Raw genomic sequence first — 19058 nt, 5'->3', positions numbered from 1 at the left:
TCCACAAAGCAGCAGCAAAACTGTGTGCTGTGTAACATATGGTCCTAAGAAAGTAAGCTTGCAGGTTGGGTGTAATAATAGGATTATTGACAGTGACTGTGATAATAAGTACAAAACAACCAGCAGAGGGGATGGTGGATGCCATAGATGTAATTTAGTAAGGAGACAGGGCAGTATCAGGTAGAATTTGTGTTTTTCCATTGGTGGAGAAAATACCTAGAGTGACATTAGCCTTATAAAACAGTAACGTTTGTGAAACCCTAAGGGCGGAGACACATGTTGCTATTTTGGGAGATTAGTCGCCCAGCGACAAATCGCTTCTTCTTCGGGCGACTAATAATGCCTTTCCACCGGCTAGAATGTAAATCGCCGTCGGGATGGCACTCAGATCACTTCGGCTTTCCGAACTCACCAAAAGTTTCCTCGTGAGGCAACTATGGGCAACTTCGGAAAGCCGAAACGAGTACCATCTAGCCAGCAATTTACATTCTAGCCGGCGGGAAGGCAGTTCTGGGAGATTATGTCTCCCAAAATAGCAGCGTGTGTCTCTGCCCTAATGGTGAGGGAAGTTTCCATTGATGGGAATGTGAACCTTGTTGTGTCCCAGTATCTACTATCTCATAATGACTCCTGAAACCAAGGATTTGACATCTGTTGTGGGGATGGCAAGAACAATAGCGAATGAATAAGGTGGGGGAGGAAGATATGGTTACTCCAGCCTTCTGCCTTCATCAGTCAACCTAAATGTCCATACAATACAAATTCAGGTGACATGTAAAATTATTTGCAAAAGCTGCAGAAAAACATACAGCGGACTTGGTTGGTGTCTTCTTTATCTGGAGCTACTAAATTATCTGGCGAATGGAGGACATACAACAAATTGTAATTGACGCACTGCTTCTAAGGCTTAAAATGGTACATGGGTGAAAAATCTGGTGCCTGGTTCAGATAGCAGCATCAGGAGGCTTTTTTTGCACTTTGCACACTTTATATTTTAATATGTAGTTTGCAGTATGGCAGTTTGATCCAGGCACAGTCACTGGCAGATTTGTCACACGTGAGTCTGACATTTGCTTTTAAAGGACAACATCTGTCATTTCGGGGTTTGTTTTTCAGTTTGCTGCAGCCTATGCACAGGGCAGTAGCACCATTATCCCTTTATCCAGAAAGCTCTGCAATACGGGAATGTCATTACCCACTGATTACTATTTTAGACATTCTTATTATAATAATTATAATTAAAGATTATATTTTTTTCTTGGTAATAACAATAGAGCTGCTTACATTTGCAGATAGCTATTCCTCTGCATATTGCTTTCTTTTCTCGGAAAGGGCAGCAGCTTGAACAGTGTGTTGATGGCTGAACCTGAAGCTATTGCTGAACTACAAAGTGCAACATCGCTCACTAGCCCAGCCCAGTTGTACTTGAACAAAAACTGGATACATATAAATTGCATTTTAATTATTCCACCCAGGGTTGCCAGGCTGGCTGGTTTCCAGCCAAATTGGGCTACTAATTTAAAGACCAGGCAGGTTTTGAAACTACAAACTAGCCAAGGTACAGATTTGGGCTACTTTTTTGGGCCTTTGGCTGGTTTTTACTTTAGAAACCAGCCAATGTTTTTTTCTTGCCCTAATGTGCCAAGCTTGTGTCTCCCAATGCATGTTGGGTAATGTAGTTTTTGTTTAACAATTTGCCAACTGCCAAGTTTAATGTAAGACTACAATACCCAGCATGCAATGGGACTGACATGTAGAAACCGGCAGTTACCAGATTTTGGTCTCTGTACCCCAGTCTCCCTTCCCTCTTAAGCATTCTTGCATTTTCAGGTGACTTTCCTCAATTTCAGAAAATTTGGGGGGAAAAAATCTGCTGGCCACCAAAATGTCTAGAGGTTGAGCTGTTTTACCAGTATTTATTAAAATTTGTATATGTATTGGGACCTCATGGGGCCCCTGCACCTCCTGAGACCCCTCTGTAGTTATGCCCCTGGTGAAGAGGGAGAATCTTGACGACTTTGCTTCAAGGAAAAAATGTGCAAATTGTGCTATATTTGGGCTACTTTTGAAGTTCCTCTTGGCTAGTTTGTTTGACCTGGTTTTGTAGCTGAATTTGGCTGGTTTTGAAAATTAGACCTGCAACCCTGACTCCACCCCCCACACAGACCACAACGGTGTTGTGTTCCCTATTTGCACACTTGCCTGAGAAACCACACGTCCACCCTGTGATCATCCTCACAACTGCCCCTCCACCTGCTGCAGAATATATATGTGTGAAAGTTCGCCAATGACCCAATCCCCTGCGCCCTGCCAAAAATGCTCCTGGCAACATCTCCTCCCCCACCCCAACATCACTACTTGTTTGTTCCTTTTCGCCAGCAGCCCGACACAGCAACGCTAACCTCACCCCGCCCCTCCACTGCCTGCTGCATTTTCATTGGTGGAGGACGGGGCCAGTCACTCCCATCCCTGCAGTGAGAGGCAGAGTTTGCTCGCCCTGGTCCCACCCCTTTACAAGTAACATAAGCAAGAAACCCGGCCGGAGACGGAGTAGAGAGGTAAACAGCTGAAGAAAGAGAAGTGTTGCCTAGAAGCTAAAGAGAAGGAATCGGACATTCCATTGTGATACAAACGGTACCCAGGCCAGAGACGAGTAGATTGTGCGACAGCAGGCACAGGGGACTTGCTCTCCATTCATTTCAGTGAACCCCACAACGAAGGAAGGAAAGTACAGCCCCTGCTGAATCTTGTTTCCCATCAACATCCCGACTCCCCGTCCTTCCTTTACTCACAGCAATAGGAACTGCACCAGAGCCTACTGCCGGACCTGCGAGCAGCCTGTCTCCCCCCATTCAGAAGGTACAGACCGTGTGTGTGTTGCTCAGTGCTCACGTATTGTACAGCCCCTGTGTGTTCGACCTGCTACACTGCTTGTTATTATTCTTCCTTCCACCATGAACCCAGTGCTTATAGCCCTTATATTAACATCCTTTGTTATGCACCCTACTGCCATTTACTTACACCCACCACTGTGCCCTAGAGCTTGTCCTACTGGGAAGCATGTGCCCTAGCCTACAGCTTACTCCTACTTGCCCTAAAGGTTGCCCTGCTAGACATCATGTGCCCTAGAGTTTGCTCTACTAGACAGCATGTGCCCTAGAGTTTGCCCTGCTGGACAGCATGTGCCCTAGAGTTTGCCCTACTGGACAGCATGTGCCCTAGACTTTGCCCTGCTGGACATCATCTGCCCTAGAGTTTGCCCTGCTGGACAGCATGTGCCCTAGAGTTTGCCCTACTGGATATCATATGCCCTAGCTTTTGCCCTACTGGACATCATATGCCCTAGCGTTTACCCTACTGGACATCATCTGCCCTAGAGTTTGCCCTGCTGGACATCATCTGCCCTAGAGTTTGCCCTGCTGGACATCATCTGTCCTAGCGTTTGCCCTGCTGGACAGCATTTGCCCTAGAGTTTGCCCTGCTGGACAGCATTTGCCCTAGAGTTTGCCCTGCTGGACAGCATGTGCCCTAGAGTTTGCCCTGCTGGACATCATATGCCCTAGAGTTTGCCCTACTAGACAGCATGTGCCATAGAGTTTGCCCTGCTGAACATCATCTGCCCTAGAGTTTGCCCTGCTGGACATCATCTGCCCTAGAGCTTGCCCTGCTGGACATCATCTGCCCTAGAGTTTGCCCTGCTGGACATCATCTGCCCTAGAGTTTGCCCTCCTAGACAGCATGTGCACTAGAGTTTGCCCTGCTGGACAGCATGTGCCCTAGAGTTTGCCCTGCTGGACAGCATGTGCCCTAGAGTTTGCCCTACTGGACAGCATGTGCCCTAGAGTTTGCCCTACTGGACATCATATGCCCTAGAGTTTGCCCTGCTGGACAGCATGTGCCCTAGAGTTTGCCCTGCTGGACATCATCTGCCCTAGAGTTTGCCCAGCTGGACAGCATGTGCCCTAGAGTTTGCCCTGCTGGACAGCATATGCCCTAGACGAGTTTGCTCTGCTGGACAGCATATGCCCTGGAGTTTGCCCTACTGGACAGCATGTGCCCTAGAGTTTGCCTTTCTGGGCAGCATCTGCCCTAGAGTTTGCCCTACAAACTGCCCTGCTAAGACGTGCCATAGAGAACATTCCCTGCTGTACAACACCGTGCCCTAGAGGTTGCCCTGCAGTACAGCACTATATCCCAAAGCACTGCTGCCCATCTTTTACTATGTAGTGGGCTGATCATCCACTAAACTACACGCTTTGGGGCAATATAATAGAATGAGGATGTGATATAAACAAGTCAGTGGAGCTGAGAACAAAATCTCACAAGGGTCACATTGTTGTATATGAAGTTGGCAATACTGTCCTAGAGAGGTTTATTGTACTGTGTCATACCTACAGACTGCCCTGCTTTATGGCACTGTACCTTATAGAATGCCCTGCTGTGTGCTGCTGGGCACAGGAGAGTACCGTGTTTGTAGGACCCTGAATATCACACTGTAGCTCAGTTAGATTAAGCGCATCTACAGCACTGTCCCTGGATGACTGAGTAGTGTCTATTACATTACCGGGACCTTTTTTTCATTGCTCAAGCTTCCATTTCAGACTGGGCCTGTGTAACATCTCTTATTCTTCTGGTATATTAAGAGAATTCTGGTTTGCTTTCCCTTACAGTCGAAGTGACCTCCTAATCAACATGAAGTTCGCCCGGTTCCTGCTGAAGAACGCCGCCTTGGCAAATGCACCCAAACAGATTGAGAGGTTCAGCCGCTTCTCCCCTTCCCCGCTTTCCATGAAACAGTTCATAGACTTTGGTAAGGAAATCCAGAGGTTCAGTTTCAGGGATTGGCTGGTTTGTTCCGTTAATGAAAAAATGTACTTTCATGGGAATCTTTCCATATTCCATGCATTCCGAATTGCATTGGCACTTAGCTATTCTTCAGCTTCTTGGGTTCTCTATAAACACTGATAGAAATGGTACATTATGTGTCTCTACAATTAATGTACAATGATTCAAAATCCAAATATTCTTGAGTAGATCATATTCTTGTAGCAGTAAAGCAGTCAGCACCATAACCTCGAAAGCACGCAGCCAGATCAGATTTATATTTAGATCCCTTTCATTCATGTCTGAAATTGCACTTGTACATTAATAGATCTACATGCCCTTCACACATGGCATTCTTCATATTCCAAGGCAATATCTTTGCCCATGATTCATTTTAATATTGAGCCCACTACTTACGTCAGAGTTATTTTTGAATATTTTGGAACATGGCTATCCTTCCTATGTTTAGCACATAAGCACAAACATGTACTCTAAAGATCTGAGTACCTATATATATATATATATATATATATATATATATATATATATATATATATATATATATATATATATATATATATATATATATATATATATATATATATATAGTCCAATGATAAGGGTGCACACCAGGATTTGGTAAATTAAAACTTCATGTTTATTAAATAAGGACCCGGCCAACGTTTCGGTCTCTCTCTAAGACCTTTATCAAGAAGGTCTTAGAGAGAGACCGAAACGTTGGCCGGTTCCTGTTTTAAATTTATTTAATAAACATGAAGTTTTAATTTACCAAATCCTGCACCCTTATCATTGGACTATGAATAATGCAGCTTTTTTAGGGCAGCACCCAGGTATGTGTTTTTTGAACCTTTAACTAATGGTGTGCGCTAGGACCTTGATTCTATATATATATATATATATATATATATATATATATACATATACATATACATATACATATATATATATTGCCAGTTTCAGTTCAGAAAAACACAAGACTAGGGCTGCACTTAACTATGGAAAATTCTCCTTCACTCCTTCACTCACTATTTTTGCAAGGAACATTATCTGTGTGACATATTGTTTATGTTGTCTCCGTGTTTTTCATGTAGATATGGTGCTATAGAGCAAAGATGGGAATGTGCAGTTGACTCAGCATGTTTTATCTCTAGGAAAGTGTTTTTAGCTTTCCCAAAGTAACCCTCCACTTTCAGGCTTTTTCACTCCTCACCGAGTAAACAAGTTCACATTTTAAAGCGATACCGCCACCACTGATAGCAATGAGTATGACTTTAAGCATATGTCAACAGCATGTAAAAGGGATTTAGAAGTATATATCCACAGCTCTGGATATTTAGCTGTTGGGCTGCATTTGGACACACACAGATAGCCCTGTAAGGCTTTGCAGAAGACTAATGGGTTAGATCAGCCTTTTTTTTTCAATTCAAGTTCTCCTTGAAAGTCCATTCTTTATTCAGGATCCCCCACATAACATTAAATCTGTGTATTATTCAGTCACTGGGCTAAAAATATCAAGCACAGTGAATGTTTTTACCCCAAATAGGGTTTCGGTATAGGTAGTGGGGCCATTGATTTAGACTCCTGCAACTGTATTACATGGATTGAGTAGTTGTACATATATGGGACCCTTTATCCAGAAAGCTCTGAATTACGGAAAGGCCATAGGCCATAGGCCCATAGGCTCCATCTTATCCAAATAATCCAAAGTTTTAAAAATGATTTCCTTTTTCTCTGTATTAATAAAACAGTACCTTGTACTTGATCTCAACTAAGATTTAATTAAACCTTATTGGAAGCAAAACCAGCCTATTGGTTTTATTTAATATTTACATGATTTTCTAGCAGACTTAAAGTATGAATATTCAAATTACAAAAAGATCTCTTATCCGGAAAGCCCCAAGTCCTGAGCATTCTGGATAACCAGTCCCATACCTGTACTTGTTTAGCTGCTTACAGTGCATCACTACTATTGTTTATAATTATTATTATTATGATTCTGCCTAGCTGCCTCTGTATATTGTGAGCTTGTTTTGGTTCTCAGATTACTGTATTTCCTAGAAATCTTTAGGACATGTTTTCCCTCCCGAGCTTCATCCATAAAAGGAATTCATTGAAGCCGTGCCAATATTTTTCCAAGTTTTCTTCGGAACATACCATTCTGAAACACAACAGATGGTGCTCGCAGTTAGTCTCTGCTTTAGTTAACTGAATAAACAACCTTTCATCAATTGCACTGGAATGGTTAAACACAAGAGGGATAATTTATCAAGTGCAGGACAAGAGTGCAAAGTGCAAAAAACAAAGACAGTCTGCCATGTTTTCTGCACTGAATGCAGAGAGCTGTGTTCCCCCAATGAATACAGTGCTGCCTGCACTTGGTATCTCTGTATTTATGAGGAGCAGACGGGGAGGCATGAAGGCATACACTTTTCTGTGCAGATTACAGCCAGATCATGGATTCCAGTGATCTTTGTGGCCCTACATGCTCTTGCATTTACATCCGGGTAATAGTAAAGCCATGGGTGCATCTGAAATTTAAAATCAAAAACCCAATAGTTAATTGCCTGGTGCTTCATGTTAAGCAGATGGCTGTGTATCAAGATTTCAGTATTGCACAAAGTCTACAGCTCATTTGATTTACGTAAGCGCCACCAGTTCAGCAGAGCAAGCAACGACCGACAGATCATAGTTCAGGGTCATTATCCTGTAATTATTACTCTTGTCAGATTAAAGTCAAGTATTTCTGTATACGACTATGAAGATTTTCATTCATCCAGGTCATAGTATATCTAGTATAGGTCAATCTAAAAACAACTGGACTTGCTGAGTAATCAATGAAGACGTTTCACTACTCACCCGAGCAGCTTCTTCAGTTCAACTGACTGGTGTGGGAAGTTCTCGGCATATAAACTCTTCCATTAATCCATTTACAATGGCACATTGTAACTCTTCAAAGAGGTGACATCTGAAGAAACTCACAGAGGTGTTGATTCTGTGTAGTTGTGATAGGATTATCCAATGTGTCATGCAACTCCTAGATACAGGTGTTACTTGTGAGAGTTGCATGAATGGATGTGTGAAGTGTTCTGAATCCGCCGGGGTACAGATGGAAGACAGAAGTATACAGGAAACCCACTCATACTGATCAATATCTGTTGTTTGAGTCCCACCATCCACTGGAACACAAACTGGGTGTCATTCGAACCCTGCACCACCGGGCGGAAATGTGTGGCAACTGATACAGAGTCCAAAGACAAAGAGCAAAAACATCTCAGAGGAGCTTTGATAGCGTGTGGCTACCCAGAATGGGCCTTTGTCAAAACAGCAGCAACCAAGCCCAACAGGAACACCAATAGAAATAACCGCCCGGAGACACATAGTAGGCGAAACATAGTCATCCCATATGTAGCTGAAGTGTCAGAGAAACTCAGGAGTATTTTCAACAAACACCATGTCCCTGTGTTTTTCAAACCTAGCAACACACTGAGACAAAAACTGGTACACCCAAAGGATCAAACACCAAAGGAAAAACAAAGCAATGTGGTATACGGAGTCCAGTGTAGCGAGGAGTGCACAGATCTATACATCGGGGAGACAAAACAACTGCTCTCCAAGCGAATGGCTCAGCACAGGAGGGAGAACTCTACAGGGCTAAACTCAGCTGTCTTTCTACACTTAAAAGACAAGGGACACTCCTTTGAAGACAGCAAGGTCCAAATCTTGGATAAAGAAGACCGCTGGTTTGAACGAGGCGTGAAAGAGGCGATTCATGTCAAGGTGGAGAGACCATCTCTGAACAGAGGCGGGGCCTTCGACACCATCTGTCTGCTACATACAATGCTGTTCTACGGATTCAGAACACTTCACACATCCATTCATGCAACTCTCACAAGTAACACCTGTATCTAGGAGTTGCATGACACATTGGATAATCCTATCACAACTACACAGAATCAACACCACTGTGAGTTTCTTCAGATGTCACCTCTTTGAAGAGTTACAATGTAAATGGATTAATGGAAGAGTTTATATGACGAGAACTTCCCACATCAGTCAGTTGAACTGAAGAAGCTGCTCGGATGAGTAGTGAAACGTCTTCATTGATTACTCAGCAAGTCCAGTTGTTTTTAGATTGACCTATACTAGATATATTTCTGTATACTACACTGAGTCCTGATCAAAATGCATGATTATCAGTATTTGGCGCATTTGATTGACCTTGCGTAGGCTTTGCTCTGATTCCTCTTTATTTGCCTTCAACCAGGCTCTGCCAATGGCTGTGAGAAGACATCCTTTGGGTTCCTCCGACAAGAGCTACCAGTAAGACTGGCCAACATCATGAGGGAGCTCTATATACTCCCTGACCAGTTGCTGGGGACTCCGTCAGTGCAGCTTGTCCAGAGCTGGTAACTATCCAATTTACATGATAGCCATGTTCTGCATAATTCCTAACCTTCTCTATGCGGGCATTGCCCTTTTTATCCAGTTCTCTCCCACTGTGTTTGCACAGGCAGGTTAATTCGCTACTGATGATGATTAACTAACCCTAGTGTGAATATTGTATGAATGTGCTTAGATTCACATATGAATAATAAAGAATCATGTACGTTTCTGTATAACATGCCCATGCTATAGAAATAAAAGATAATAATACTTGTGCACAACTTTCTCCTTTCTAAATAATTAACTCAAACTTGTAATCAGTAATAGAGAAATAGTAATCTAGTAACTGTATTTTTTTGGAATGTTTTTTTGCAGAAAGAGTTGGGCAAGTACAGTACATCGCTCCATGTAAACAGCAAATTCTGTGTTAGTTCTAAATGGTTCAACAAGTCACAAACAAGGGGTATATTATCCCTCTTAATATGTTAAATATCTGCCAAAATATTTCCGCTCTTGAAATTTCTAAAAGGGTTTTCATGGGGAATGGTGTTATGATATAAAGCAGATCCTTACACTTCTTTTTTTTTTTTTTTTAATTTTAGTCTTGGTTCGTTTACTAAGGGTAAAGCAGTGGTTGCAAATTAGGGAGTAAATTATGTGTCCATCTTCTAAATTAACTTAATTCTTTCCTCTTTATATTTTTGTGTAACTGATTAAAAGTATTCAGTGTGTTGTACACATTCAGAATAAAGTTGTAATATTCTTTGTGCCTAGGTACATACAGAGTTTAATGGAGCTAATAGAATTTGTTGAAAGAGATCCAGAAGACCAAAGAGTGCTGTCCGAGTAAGTGTTGCTTTCTGAATATGAATTATAGGGTGAGGAAGGACCTTTCTTAATAGAACAACATATACTAGCAATTGTAATAGAGATAATAACTTGTGCATGCCATATTTACATTAGTGTGAGTGGAGACACTTTTTGATATATTATATAGTGAATAAAGTACCCCCTCTTGTAAATTATAAGGATATTATAAGTTACGGAGGAGTTTCATGACCATAAATATAACACGAGTCCAAAGGCCGAGTGTTTTTATACAGGTCATGGAACTCCGAGGTAACTTCTAATATCCTCATATTTTGCAACTGGGGGTACTGTATTTATTATAATCCACAAGTTTCAGTGAGTCAGGTGACAGAAATGACATCAGAACTCACCGTTTATAACTGATGACATCAGAACCCTTTGTTAATAAGGGTATAATTTACAAGCTATTCATGGCTTTTGTGTGTATTATATATATATATATATATATATATATATATATATATATCATCTATGTTATAAGGAGCCCTTCATAACTCTCCTTGGCCTTTAGTTTCACAGAGGCCCTTGTGACAATCCGGAACAGACACAACGATGTCGTCCCTACAATGGCTCAGGGAGTTATTGAATACAAGGAGGCATTTGGAGTGGATCCTGTCACCAATCAAAACGTTCAGTATTTTCTTGATCGCTTTTACATGAGCCGCATTTCCATACGGATGCTTATAAACCAGCACAGTAAGTTTGTATAGGCCTTTTGTCCATTATACATTTAGCAGAATGTTCTGTATAAGAAACATTTAACCTATCGGTGGATGTGAAAACACTCCTATGCATTTCTACAGTGTATACAGTGACTCTGTAGTTAGCTTTAAAAAAAAAATTAAAAATTTGAATAAAATTAATCTTTGAATTGCTGATGTAGTATTAGAATGGCGTGGGTTGCAAACCTGTTTCACCTTGATTTAGCCACACGCATCAATGAATAAGTTCTCAGCAAATATTTAATACCACTGATTAACTAGACCCAGAATTAAACTGCTGTTGCCAGGAGGGTGGATCCTGATAATGCTGATCTGGCACAATTGTACATGTTGGATCCAAGCCACATATTGCTAAGACACCCTTCTGCTCCAAAGGTTTATGACTGTGCAGTCTGAAAATGTTCAATTTCCTACATACAGTGCTGTGAGGTAGCTCAGTATAGGATTTTTCCGGCTTCCATTGTTTCATAATAAACTGTCAAGTTGCACTGCTTAATATTACACAAAGCTTTTTCCTTCATGCATGTATACTGATGTAACATTCTAAAACAAAAGAACTGCGCTTTATACATGTTTCTTAAGGTTGCTTGTGCCTATGTATGAATTATTCCTTAAGTAATTTCACCACTTTTTTTAATTTCCATTTATTTTCTAGCTCTTCTTTTTGATGGTGGAACCAACCCAGCCCACCCAAAGCACATTGGAAGCATCGATCCAAACTCTGATGTGGTTGAGGTAGTGCATGGTAGGTGTACTTCTCTCTCTATTTTAGAAGTAGATAAATTGGGCATCTGCAAATTCTAACTTTTCATCTCTCCAAAATCCCCCGGAGGTGTATTGTTGCTTTTATCACTAAGCTAAATAATATTTGATACTAATTGACCTTTAGTTTTAATTTTCCTGCCTCTAGAGAGCCCCAGGCTTGCAAATATGTAGCATTGGAGAGCCATTGATTACAATTAGAACTTCTAATAATAATTGCATTTCTCTGTGTAATATGGTGCAAAGTACTATCACCCTTGTACTGTTTGTATTGTAAAACAACTGATGTTCAAAAGAGCTGTGCACAGATATATAAAGATTTATTTATGAATTTATAGGCAGCTCCAGGGAGTGATTGCAGTATCCTAATTGACATGCCTTTAAAAACAGCCTTGAACAAAACTCTTTGTATAACATGCACGTTTCTGTTTGATCTATTGTAGATGCTTTTGATACTGCCAAGATGCTTTGTGAACAGTACTATTTAGCTTCTCCTGAACTGAGAATAAAGCAGGCAAATGGTAAGTAAGCTTTTTACCAGTATATTTGTATTACAATAGGAGCAAGCCTAAAAGAATAGCCACTTGGTGACTGTCCTAATTTGGAGGTGGGGGGGAGGGATTAGATTTTGCGTGAATCCAAACATGAGAGATTACGTTTTTTAGGCCACATTCAAACATTTTAGACCTGTGTTATAATAGGTTATTTTTTAATTAAGTTATAATTCTGATTAATTTCGAAAGTAATGCATATGTATGATGTTGAATAATAATTCCTTTTTCTTTGTATTCTCAGGCAAAGATCCTTCCCAGCCGATTCATATAGTTTATGTTCCATCACATCTCTATCACATGCTCTTTGAGCTTTTTAAGGTAATGATGAATTCTTATTGACAGCCATAGCATTAGATGTGAAATTATCAAAAACCTAAATGCATTCGATTCCTAATCACCCTCGGTAAAAAATATACTGCTACCCAGCAGCAGACTGTTACATCACTAATTGCTTAGACAAAAGCAGTACACTATAAAATAGAGCGACAAAGGGCATATAAAGAGCAAAGGCTAAATGGAGAGCAGACAGGGATTAGTGACAGTGACAGGGGACACTGGAGATAAAACTGATCAATGTCAGGATTTGATGCCAAGATGCAGCACCTGAATTCCAAAAATACATTTGTAAACTCTGATTCTGCAAGATGAAGCTGAACCATATATATTCAGCAGCAACACAGGTCCTGGGGCATTGCGCTATAAATATTATTGGTCTTAATAAGCACTGGTTTTTCCAGGAATGTATCACCAGCACAGTCAATAGTGAGTGTCATGCTTATACGTGTGAACTGGCTGCTATATCTCTGATACAAATAGTTTTTTCCATCCCTGATAAATTACAGTAGCACTGGGGTTATTGATTGTTGCATAAAATTAAAAGAAGCGTCTAATACATGACAAGTACTGGGGTAGGGAGGAGCGAGCATTTGCCAGGGCGCCCGGCATCAGAAGCAAAAACATTGATATAAACAGTACAAAGGATATTTATAGTTAGATAACTGATAAATATTTTCACTATATAAATTAGTTGTAACTGAATGTAGTTGGTATCCAACCAGTGGCTGAAGGGCCACAGATTGGGTGTCCCTGAGTTCTAGATGAGCCCTGTAATTCTTAATTATTGCCACTTGATACAGGGTAAAATGTAAAGAGCAAATTAGATCAATAGGAGTTTTAGCTGAATGCAGTCTTTGCATGGCCTGTGTCAGACTGAATATAATAACCATTCAATAACATAGTGAGCTTCTATCCTTAAATGTGCTCTTTTTATCCACAGAATGCTATGCGGGCAACAATTGAAAATCATGAAACTAGTCCCCGTCTACCTCCTATCAAAGTGAATGTTGTCCTAGGAAGTGAAGATCTAACTATTAAGGTAAATGATTGTCTGTATCTGCGAACATATCTGCTTTAAGCCTTCGCATTAGTGCAATGATTAAAGGGTTTGTCCACCTTGAGTTAACTTTTAGTATGTTGTCAAGACTGATATTCTGAGACAATTTGCAATTGGTTTTCGTTTTTTATCGGTGGTTTTTGAGTTATTTAGCTTTTTATTCAGCAGCTCCAGTTTGGATCCTAGCAACCAGATTGCTTTTATTTTCCCCTAGCAACCAGGCATTGATCTGAATAAGAGACTGGAGTATGAATAGGAGAGGGCCTGAATAGAAAGATGAGTAATTAAAAAAGTAGCAATAACAATTTATTTGTAGCATTACAGAGCATTTGTTTTTGATGGGGTCAGTGAGCCCCCTTTGGAAGCTGGAAAAGAGTCAGAAGAAGAAGGCAAATGCTTTAAAAACTACAAAAAATAAATAAAAATTTAAAAGTTTCTTAGAATTAGCCATGCCATAGCATGCTAAAATGTAACTTCAAGGTGAACCACCCCCTTAAAGGAGAATTCAACCGTAAAGTAAAAAAAAACCCTACCCTACATAGTAGCCCTACCCCCCCCCCCAGCTTAGCTGCTACCCCAGGCAAATTCCCCTAAGTCTTTACTTACCCCTCGGTGCAGATTCTGTCCACGGTAGCCATCTTCCGGCTCTTCGGAATGAGACCAGTGCTTCGGCAATTTCCGTGACTTTCGGTGCATGCACAGTTGTTGCGAAACAGAAAATTGCACCAACTGCGCGTGTGTGGTTGAGCCCAATGTTATTAATAGGAAAAAAAACATAAATATATAGGAAGGCCAGTATTTTTTTCCAGAGGTGCCAAAGGTGGCAACCCTAGTAGCAGCTAGGCTGGGGGGGGGGGGGTCTATGTAGGTTAGGGGGTAGAGGTTTTTTTACTTTACGGCTGAATTCACCTTTAAGTGCTAATTTGCCAAGGTGATTAGCCTAATGATAAAAAGGAACAACAAATCTGCTCAGTCTTCAGAGCAAACCTCTATGTACAACTTGTACAGTCAGCCATAATATACATTATACTATGTGCTTGGCTTTGGATCTTCACAGAAGCCTAGCCTTGCTTGCAGCATGACTTGCTTCCTCGTGCTCCTGTATGAGTTTGACTATATATATATATATATATATATATATATATATATATATATATATATATATATATATATATATATATATATATATATATATACACATACACATACAACACACACACAGTTATCAGGGGCTGATATAATTATGCTTCATTTAAAGCATTAATTGTGCAATCCCCATAGCCTATCCAACTGCTTATCATACTAGTGTCCCTGCTTATTCCACGTAGCTACCTTACCAAAAAACTCACACACACATACCTGCAGCTTTTATTTGTACACTGCTGGCCTTGACTGTTGAGACACTTCCAATGTAAATGGTGTCCAAATTCAATTCAACAGATATCCGATAATGGAGGAGGCGTTCCCTTGAGGAAGATTGAACGACTGTTCAGTTACATGTATTCCACAGCACCCAGGCCTCTGATGGATAATTCACGGAATGCTCCTTTGGTAAGAAATGCATTGTAATTTTTTATTGCACGTAGGCATGCGCCAAATCCAGAATTAGGTTCGGTATTCGTCCAGCATTCTGCCATTTTTAGCAGGATTTGGATTCTGCCGAATCTGAATCCTTAAAATCATTTGACTTTTTGTCACAAAACAAGGAAGTAAAATGTTTTCCCCACCCTCATTTGCATATGCAAATTAGGATTCGTCTAATCTTTCCCAAAGGACTCTGGAGGTTCAGCCGAATACAAAATAGTGCATTCGGTGTATCTCTAATTGCATGATTATTCCAGTGACAACATCATAATTTGAAATAAAATGATGTCCATGGATGTAGACAAGGCATGTCCGTGCGTGTTTTCCTGGATTTGAAATATTTTATTTGGTTTTCACAATAAACCATAAAAATCAATTTATAACAAATAGTATGCAGAATAAGAAGATTAACACAATGACATATTATACAAAATGTATAACAGTGCGTGTTTTCCTTTTGAGCCACAATAGAATTTTGATGCAGGGAGTAATTGCTCTGCTGGAGACCAGCACCAAAACAAAACCTTACGGTAGCAAAGTCAATCCTACCACTATACTTGCCTTATAAGAAGGCCAGAATTCCAGCTATTGGTGACAATACAGGAAATCTAATAAAAAAAGGGGGCCTGTGAATATGTAGGTGCTAGGGTGCAACAAACAAGGAGCCCAGATCTTAAGATAAAAGTCAAAGCAATCTTTGCACACATACACCTGTATATTATGAGGCCATGTCCTATCATAGAGATTTCATTAAATTTCAGAGCTATTGTCTGCGGATATAAGACTTGTCTCATTCTGCTTTTATTGTTATTTTAGGCTGGTTTTGGGTATGGGTTGCCCATCTCTCGACTTTATGCCAGGTACTTCCAGGGTGACTTAATGCTGCATTCAATGGAGGGCTTTGGGACAGATGCCGTTATCTATTTAAAGGTAACAATCATTTATTCTCTTTAATGTGCACTTACATTCTTGTTCTTCAAACTGGCTTGTTACTTGCACAAATAACCCCCCGGAAAGTTGTTGTTTTTTTGGAGATATTGTAGACCTAGGGCTGCTCTCTGCTCTTTCAGTTACATTCAACAGGAGGTGAACTGCTTTTGACTTCCATTACTCTCTTGCAGTCAAAACACCCGGTGCCATAGCCTTATGAGTTAATGGGGTTGTTCACCATTGAGTCAACTTTTATGATATAGATCTTCTAAGACAATTTACAATTGGTTTTCATTTTTTATTTGTGTTTTTTGAGTTATTTATATTTTTATTCAGCAGCTCTTCAGTTTGCCATTTCAGCAATCTGGTTGCTAGAGTCCTATTTACCCTAGCAACCATGCAATGATTTGCATAAGAGACTGGAACATGATTATGAGAGAGCCTGCATTGGAAGATGAGTAATACAAAGTAGCAATAACAATAAATGTGTCGCTGTACAAAGCATTTATTTTTAGATGGGGTCAGTAACCACATTTGAAAGCTGCAAATAATCATAATTAAAAAAAACTAGAAGAAAGCAAAAATGAAGGTCAGTTGAAATAATACTTAGAATTGGCCATTCTATAACATAGTAAATATTTATTTTAAGGTGAACTTTTAACTCTGTTTTCCTGTCCTGTCAGTGATAAGTGAAGTTCCGTTTACTGACTGGGGACAGTTCACTGCTTCCTTTGCTAGTATTATGGAAATAATGATAAACTAGAAGGACAAACTCCTGAGAGCCTGAGGAAGGGAAAAGAGTAAACAGAATCCTGTTTCGTCTGGTTTATCCGTTTGCCTGCCAGATAAATTGATAAGACGCAGATGTGTTGCAGGATCATGAAACCCTTCAGTTATGCAACATTCTCTATGTCTGGAATGTCTTCCTAGAAATCAGTTCAGCTGTCAGTTAGATCTAAAGATCACTGAGGCCCTGCGTGCTTTGTTTAAAGGAAAAGTAAAGAATCAATGTTTAATATTATTGTTTCTATAGCTATGACATATACTGGTCACTGGTTTAGGATCTGGGACATTGACACTCATATAAATAATAATATTGTGTATTCTAAATTATGGCTTGTATACCGTCATGGTCATGTGACTTGTAACACTAACTATCTTTACTTCTTTATTTCAGGCACTATCATCGGAGTCTGTAGAAAGGCTACCAGTCTTCAACAAGTCTGCCTGGAAACATTATAAATTCTGCACTGAAGCAGATGATTGGTGCATTCCGAGTAGCGAACCAAAGAACCTGGCAAGGTAGAAAGCTTCTCGGAAGACTTTTCCTGTGAGCTGGAAAAGGGATCACACACACACACCTTTCTCCCAGGACCACTACCTGCAAGTGTTCTGTTGCAATAAATAGTGTACTGTGCTTGAGCTGGCCCATGATGCAACAAGGAGAGCAAGTCAACCACTGCCACCAGAAAATGCAGGATCTTTAGATAGTAGTATTGCACTTTTGGCTGATTCATTCAATATTAAGGACTCGGGGTGCTTTTTCGCCCTAGGAAATATTTTGTTTGTTCTGTTAATTAAATATAACAGTGTTTATAACCATAAGTGATGAGATAAAAGATCACTGTGAATTCCAGAATCAAATCTAGAATATAATTCTACATCTGATTTATTTCCCCTCATATTGTTACCAAGCTCATGGTAAAACCTACATTATCCACCTTTACAGTTATAAAAATGGCCGACCATAACTGATGTTCCTTTACCCTTGTACAGTAACCAAAATGTATGTAAATACCATATTGCCAAAAAGAGCCAGAAGATAACTGTTTTGTTTCATGACTTGAAGCATACTGTGAAACAAACCCACTTCTGCCCATAGTTGGGCACCATCATGTACTGTATTCCTGCTTGTGTACTGGAAAGAGGAATTTGCAGAACTTAACAGTCATTTTTTATACTGTCATGGAGAATAATAGATTTACATCTAAATTTTATCTCAATGTGGAAATCAGTTGGTTGCAACCATTAGAATGGATTGTCCCATTTAACTAGTAATACTGCACAATTCACTCCTGAAGGGCTCTGTAGTTCTTAATGTTTGTCCTCATTCTATGGTAGAGTTGTGCACTCTGCAGCCCCGCTGTTGTTAAACTATAGTTCCCATCATGCCATTGTGGGTACCTTTTCCCTGCCTTATGATGTTGTAGTGGAGACAATGGCCACAACTAGGTCTAGTTGGGTTAAAAGAAGGTTTGAAAATGGAAGTCTTGCAATAGTTAGCGGGCAGCACCTATTGTAAATCTGAATCCTTTTTATCTCACCCCAAGCATACATTTTAATATTGTAAAATGATGCTGCTCTAATAGATAAAGTATGAAACTGCAATACACAAAAGTACCTCGAATAACTCGGCACACTCAAAAAGTTTGATTCAAATGTCTATGCATTGTTTTACCTTGTACTAATTTGCCATTAATATTTATTATCTTTGTATTATTCCATAGCCATGCCGCCTTTTACTAAGTTCCTTATGTTATTAATTCTTTTTTTTTCCATTAATATATTTTCTTTCGCTTTATTTTTTATGGCAGAAAATTGCCAAAAATGTTATTTATTGCTATTCAGAACTTTTTTTTTTTTGCTGATATGCCTCCTTTTTGCATGTGTGTCTCCATTGTTGGAATTTACTTTAAGGCATTAAATTTCTTAGCTTCATGTATAAGCGTCATTGTGTCATCATTTCAACTTCTAGTTAAATATTATCAGAATCTAAATTGCAGACTGGTTCAGCAACTTGTATGTTTTGGAAGGGGAAATATATATTATTCCTTCCCATACTCCATTATATGATCAAACACTTTCCAGTGTCTCCAGAAGCAATGCCAGCACAAGAAATATTATTAGGAATACCATAGTTACATAGTTAAATTGGGTTGAAAAAAGACAAAGTCCATCAAGTTCAACCCCTCCAAATAAAAATCCAGTATCCATACACACACCTCTCCCTACTTT

At 39.9% G+C, this 19058-nt stretch overlaps 1 protein-coding gene across 1 annotated transcript; it reads left to right on the top strand.

Annotated features, from left to right (window-relative positions):
• Window positions 1-2565: 2565 nt before the first annotated feature.
• Window positions 2566-18763, top strand: pdk4.L (pyruvate dehydrogenase kinase 4 L homeolog). The gene is given in 12 exon segments (NM_001086628.1): window positions 2566-2859; window positions 4671-4810; window positions 9110-9251; window positions 10003-10074; window positions 10610-10794; window positions 11476-11565; window positions 12026-12103; window positions 12378-12454; window positions 13413-13511; window positions 14970-15080; window positions 15930-16043; window positions 17221-18763. Coding segments are annotated over 11 exon segments (1215 nt in total). The 5' UTR covers window positions 2566-2859; window positions 4671-4692; the 3' UTR covers window positions 17350-18763.
• The last annotated feature ends 295 nt before the right edge of the window (window positions 18764-19058 follow it).

This window comes from Xenopus laevis, chromosome 6L (assembly GCF_017654675.1).
Source record: "Xenopus laevis strain J_2021 chromosome 6L, Xenopus_laevis_v10.1, whole genome shotgun sequence".
Lineage (NCBI taxonomy): Eukaryota > Metazoa > Chordata > Amphibia > Anura > Pipidae > Xenopus > Xenopus laevis.
Note: the sequence above shows the minus strand (reverse complement) of the source record. Positions and strands in the feature narration are given on the sequence as shown.